Genomic DNA, 6,162 nt, shown 5'->3' with positions numbered 1-6,162 from the left:
AAATCTGCCCCCCTAAACGCCCACGGACGTGCCTGGTCAGTGATCGGGCGTGTCCGTTTTGAACCCCTATTTCTCCATCTATGTAGCCACACTCCTCATTTTCTCCCTCATATGTCCGGTCACTTGCATGTATTTGGTGGATATGAAGAGAGAGAAAGAAAAGAATGAATAAAGAAAGAGAAAAGGTGGTCTGGGGTGGGCCGTGCTCTACGTGGCGGACCGACTAGGCGCATCTGTGAGCCCGTATATCCTCCCCGAGATGTATAAGGGTGATATGAGGGGTCCGGTTGGGTCACTTTTTTCCTTCTCTCTCCTATTCGGTCACTGACCGAGCGTGTCCGCGGATGTTTGAGGAGGATTTGAGGATGCTGGTTCTAGATGCTCTTGTGTTTTTAAGATGCATTCTTAAATTAACATTGTCATCGTCTTATGTAGAGTTAACGATCCTATTCTTTATATTTTATGTACCTGAGAAGGTTTCCTACATAGTGAAATATCAAGTAATGTAGATAAGGATAGTTCTCTAGTATTCTAAGAATACGAAGAGAACTATCCTCAAGTCTAGATGAGCGACATTTGTTGATGCCAATAAAAGAGAAGAGAATTATTCTTTGTTGTTTCATACCTAGGAAGTATCCTCTCTAGGTTTTCTCATAATAGTTATCATGGCACCAAAAATGAGCCTTTTAGCTCAAAAATGGTGTCATGGCAACAAAAAATGATGCCTTGGAAGCAAAAACGAGTCAGTGGTAATGTGGTAATGTGGTAATGTTGCTACATGCTAATTAGTTTGATAATTATTGTTGCTATGTGCTTATGTGTAATGTTTGGTATATATGTTGATATAGAAGGCATTTTTTTATGTTGATATATATGCTAATATTTTTTTCTATGTTTCTATATGTTTGATATCTATGTTGATATATTTTGTTATTTGCTAATGACATATTTTTCGTCGACATCATCAATAGTTTCTCCCCAAATGCGGTAAAGGGAGGGTGCGCGTCTTGGGCCGGCACACAATCTTTTAGGGTAAGATCAGATTGGATTGTGGGCTCGGTTAATTAAATGGCGGTTACTGAACTCAAATACTATAGTGCACTCATGGGTTGACCCAAAAGCACAGTGCACATAATTTATTATTTAAATGATTGGGATAATGTTTAGAATGGTTTTGAGGTCTCAAAATGTACCTTTTTATGTAGCCCAATACAAAGCCACGTAAAAATATCCAACGTGTTTGGAATTATAGTATATTTTATTTGAAAACTTAATTGCAATTTATTTATTAAAGGGATTTGAATTTTAAGTGTGTTATATATTGCTCCAGAAATTATGGAATACTTATTCTAGCTTCCTAATAATATTGGAAGGCTATAATGCGGATTTCAAGAGAAATCGCCACATGAAATCTCTTAGTTTAACATAGATGGAATCAAACCATTTTATTAAATTTGCATTTTATTTTAGGTTTAATCCAAAATTATTTTCTTTTATTTTTTATTAAAATTTGGGAGGGCCAACATAATGAACATGAGGCTCTAGCCAAATTTATTAGGGTTTAAGAGGGTATGTTTTGACAATGGGCATTTAAGGTTTTAGCCCTTTCCAAAAGATGAGGGTTGAAAAAATTATCATTTCATATTAACATTGAATGCAATATGATGCTCAGAAATGATTATGATATAGGAATCAATTTCTAAGAGAAGTATGGGTCATGGACTATTACAAGAGCTCATTCCCATCATCATTCCTTGTCCCTCTCCTCCGCATAGAGGAAAGAGGGTTATAAGCGGGTGCAGGCTTTTGGCAGGCAACCTCCATGAAGGTGGTTAGTTTGATTTTGATCATCATATTTTGGAGTTCCCAAAAAACCTAAAAAAATCTACACAATATGAATGTATTCTACATGTGTATAAAGTCTAACTATGAAATACATTATAGTGAGAGCTACACAAAAAGACAAAATCATGCATTTCTAATAGTGAACAGTGTTTGTACTGTTCATCAATTTCAGATCATAATTTTGTCTTTTTGTGTAGCTCTCATCATAATGTATATCATCATCAAAAACTGCACACATGTAGAATATATCCATAAGAACATGTATGATTTTTTAAGATTTTTTTGAAATGTAAAATATTTTTTACTTTATTTTTAAAAATGGCCTTCATGGAGGTCGCGAGCCATTGGCATTTTCCAGATTATTAGCCTTCTATTGTACTTGCTCTTAGCCGCAATTTTTGTTTCTTTTGTAAATCAAGTGGGCTCATTTGGAGCACTTTCAAGTGCACAAGTAGTAACTCCAAGTGATGGCATGCCAACAGACGTACACGGTGAGACAAGGGAGCAAGTACGAATTCAATGTGTACCAAAAATATCAATATTTCGTCATTATGGCATGGGAGAAAACATAAAAAAGGTAGTTTAACATTTACAGCAAAATGACTTATATTTCAACATGTTTACTTGAACGTACATTGCTACTTCATAATAAGGTCATGGTTAGAGCATCTATAATCGGACCTCTCAAACCGGACTCATAAGGCCGGGCGGACCGCCCGGTCATTGTCCGGTCACGGTTTTTTGACCTAAACGGGCCTCTCAAACGGCCCTCGAACTCCCGGGCTGACCGACACCTTCTATATTTAGTTTAAATATGGGACAGATATGGGGCACCCGGTCACGCCCACCATGTCGGCCTGACGGCGTGGCCCCACACGGACTTCCAAATGACCAACTACCCCATGCCGAAAGATCCATGGACATAAAAAATTACTCTCAGTGTATAAAAAGGGCTTTAATGAAGAATGTTGTCGCCCTATTGCAGCAATTGATTGCATGCACACGGATTGCTTCTTGACACACAACAAACTTCACTTAAATGCAAGGTCTTATCGGGGAAATGCAAGGTTTCTTCTTTTTCCGGAAAACTTCCGTGCAAAGAACACAAGAAGTAAAAAATTACGTTTAAGTTCATAGATAATCTAGAGTACAAACACTGGAGCATGCCAGAAGTGCGTCGTTGTCATCGCCCCTCCCCATTGGAGCCGGGCAAACCTTATTGTAATAGACAATCGAAAGTCGTTATGCTAAGACCCGAGAGTATCAGCACACGAGAACAGCAACCGCCGTCGATGAAGAGAAGTGTAGATCAGAAGAATCCAACCTGAAAACACACAAGCACAAACGAGCGAACACCAGATCCAAGTAGAACCACAAAAAATAAACGCCGACCGAATCCCACGAGATCCGTCAGAGACACACGTCCACACACCTTCCGATGGCGCTAGAAACACCATAATAATGGAGGCTAGACGGGAAGAACCTTATTTCAACTTCAGGGAGCCACCGCCGCCTTCTTGTCTTTATGTGTTTTTGAGCAGGACACAAACCCTAAACGAACAAAAAAAACACCTAAAAACAAAACAGGGGCCCTCCCACCAGCAAGGACCGGGATCCACCGGGATCCACAGCGCCTGTAAAGGCCATGCAAGACGAAGCCATGCAAGGGTTTCTTCATGCTAGAAGTAGTTATTAGAAAAAAAATGAAAATAAAAACATTGCAACAAGACAGAAAACACTAGACAAATCTTCAAGATATAGAGTTCATACAATTAAAGCGACCACATCATGATCACGATAGAAAAATGAAATGCAAAGTAAACCTTATGTAGCAGTAGACAATACTAATCATAACATTTCTCAATAAGGCAAACCAGCAACACTGTATTCACAACTCGAAACTGCTCTACACACGATAAAAGCGTACACGATGTGAAGACGACTAAGTATCCAGCGGCCGTTGCTCTCCTGTACACCTGCATGTGTGGCTGGATTTCACTGTCGTGCGTGAATCGTCTGTGTTTTATCGTCCGTATAGCACTGCTCTTCACAACTATGCCTTGCTCCAACATCTACTTTTTTTTCGAGAAACCCATCTACTTCTACATTACAAAATTTTCTCGAAGTAATAGTAATGGAACCAAGCAACTCTTTACAAATCCTAAGCACTCCATCAGTCGTACTAGCACCTAAAACCCCTCATGTATCCTTACCAATCAAACAATCCACAAATTTACAGAACCCTTCAACGCAAAAAAAAAGGAGTAACAATGAAGATCAGCGAGGTGCACCCATGTAGAGTATCCGTCACCTGCTGCGCCGCCGGTCAGCGGCGTATTGCGAGAGCGGGACGAGCTCCGAGAGTGGCGTCGCGAGCGGCGTGGTGACTGGCGTGGGGATGGGGGACGATCTGCAAACGGGGCACGACGCGCTCCTGCGCAGCCAGGCGTCGAGGCACATGACGTGGAACCTGTGCCTGCACTCGGGCATCAGCCGTAGCATCACGCCGTCCATGTACTCGGACAGGCAGATCGAACACATGGCGTCGCCGCCCGCGGCCCTGGAGAAGAGGACCTTGGGATACGACGCGATGGCAGCGAGGTCGAGCCCGACTGGCGACGAGGCGGCCGCGGCTGCCGAGGAGTAGGCCTCGGGGGACTCGGACCCCTCGGCGACGAACAGCACGCGCGGGACGGTGATGGAGGGGTGGCTGGAGCTGGACGTGGGCGTGATGGCGCCGGCGAAGTGGCCGCCCGCGCCCTCGCCGTGTCGGAAGCAGAAGTAGGACGCGAGCAGGACGGAGGCGAGGAGGACGAGGAAGCCAAGCGCGATGGCAATGGAGTAGCCGAGGCCGAGCGTGGCGAGCGAGGAGAGGAGGGACGGTGTCGTCATGGCGAGGGTAGCGGTACCGGCGGCGGCGGCGGCCGAGATGATTTTGCAGTGGGAAAGTGGAGGAATGGCATCGGTGGCGTGCGCGTGTGGGGTGGGTCGATCGAACGACTAGCTCTAGCTAGAGTCGAGTCCTGGTGGAGTGGGGTGGAAGGGAGTAAATGTGGATGGTGGCGTGGTGATTTTTCTTCGTTTCCTTCTCGTCCCGTCGCGGCGAGGGGGCGCTAGATCTGATGGTGGTGGGTGGACGGCGCCAGCGGCTGCATTTATTGCCGGAGAAGTGGCACGGGCCGAGGAGTAATGGCGGCGGATGGAGATGCTCTGCTCGGCTCAGCTGTCATGACTTCGGGAGGGAGAGGACGGGAGCGTCGTGGCATGGCAGCGTGGGAGGGGGGCTATCTGCCTGTGCTCACTGCTGGAGTGCTGCGGCATGGGATGTTGGATGTTGGAGTTGGAGGTCACTCCGTTTGACCTTTGGAGCGCCATGCTGGTGAGCAATGCCACTCAGAGCGGGGTCAATTCCTTGGAAGATATCCTGTCGTTGAGGCACCATGGATCAGTGATGGTGATATGCAACATTGATACTAAGTAAAATGCTTTATTTTTTCCATGATCCATTGTTTGTTTGTTTGTTTTTTCTAAAACATGATCAGATTTATATAAAGATTCATCAAACAAACAAAGCACCTCAGATGTAATAAAATTTACATTGAAGTCCATGGACTATCGAACAACTAGGCAGCCGCCAGAACGAGCCACCGACGCACCGCTGTCGCGGCTCTCACACCAGGGCCGGCCTAATCTTGCCGATGACAACTGAAAAATCTTCAAGCACGTGCCCCTAAGAACTAGGGCCCCGGAGCCGCAGTCGTCACTGTTTGAATCCTTGAATCAATCTAAAGAACCTGGCACCTAATCACGCCGTGGCATGACAAGGAACCTTAACCACCCTGCTCCGAGGAGCTGGAAGGAATTTGCGCTGAAGCTCCATCTAATCTGTCTCAGCGAACGAACTTGAGGACGATCGGAGCCCAAAAGAGTAACTTGAAGAAGAAGCGTTGTTATCCGTTCGAGTGTCCCCCATGTGAGCAGTAAAGCCCCACCCATCTACTGGGAGACGAGGCACCGGGATTCCCCTCCCTACCACTGTCCGCCAAATCAACAAGCGGAGGGGAGGCGAATCCATGGACTCGCCGGCGAAGATCGAGAGAATGAAGGCTTTATCCTAGTCGCCTTGCGAGAGGTCGTTGGCACTTAAGCTATAGTTTATCCTTAGTTCTCGTTGTTGTTTTCTTATGGCTAACTTGTATTTTACTTTTCCACTGGGCATGTCTCATCCAATTCTTCGTAATTCACTAAAGACTAGAAGAGTTGGGCGCCCTGCAGAGCCGTTGTTGTTGTTTGGTTTTCATAAAATTGACTCTGTTT

At 45.0% G+C, this 6,162-nt stretch overlaps 1 protein-coding gene across 1 annotated transcript; it reads right to left on the bottom strand.

The window, feature by feature from the left end:
* Positions 1-3,674: 3,674 nt before the first annotated feature.
* Positions 3,675-5,131, bottom strand: LOC123058528 (RING-H2 finger protein ATL67). The gene has a single exon (XM_044481242.1). It carries the CDS (start codon positions 4,735-4,737, stop codon positions 4,153-4,155), a length of 585 nt encoding a protein of 194 aa, XP_044337177.1. The 5' UTR covers positions 4,738-5,131; the 3' UTR covers positions 3,675-4,152.
* Between the last annotated feature and the right edge of the window lie 1,031 nt (positions 5,132-6,162).

This window comes from Triticum aestivum, chromosome 3A (genome assembly GCF_018294505.1).
Source record: "Triticum aestivum cultivar Chinese Spring chromosome 3A, IWGSC CS RefSeq v2.1, whole genome shotgun sequence".
NCBI classification, from domain to species: Eukaryota; Viridiplantae; Streptophyta; class Magnoliopsida; order Poales; family Poaceae; genus Triticum; species Triticum aestivum.
This window is presented reverse-complemented; position numbering and strand designations above follow the sequence as displayed.

Coding starts and splice junctions, on each gene's coding strand:
- LOC123058528 (XM_044481242.1), bottom strand. CDS start 4,737: ATGACGACACCGTCCCTCCTCTCCTCGCTCGCCACGCTCGGCCTCGGC.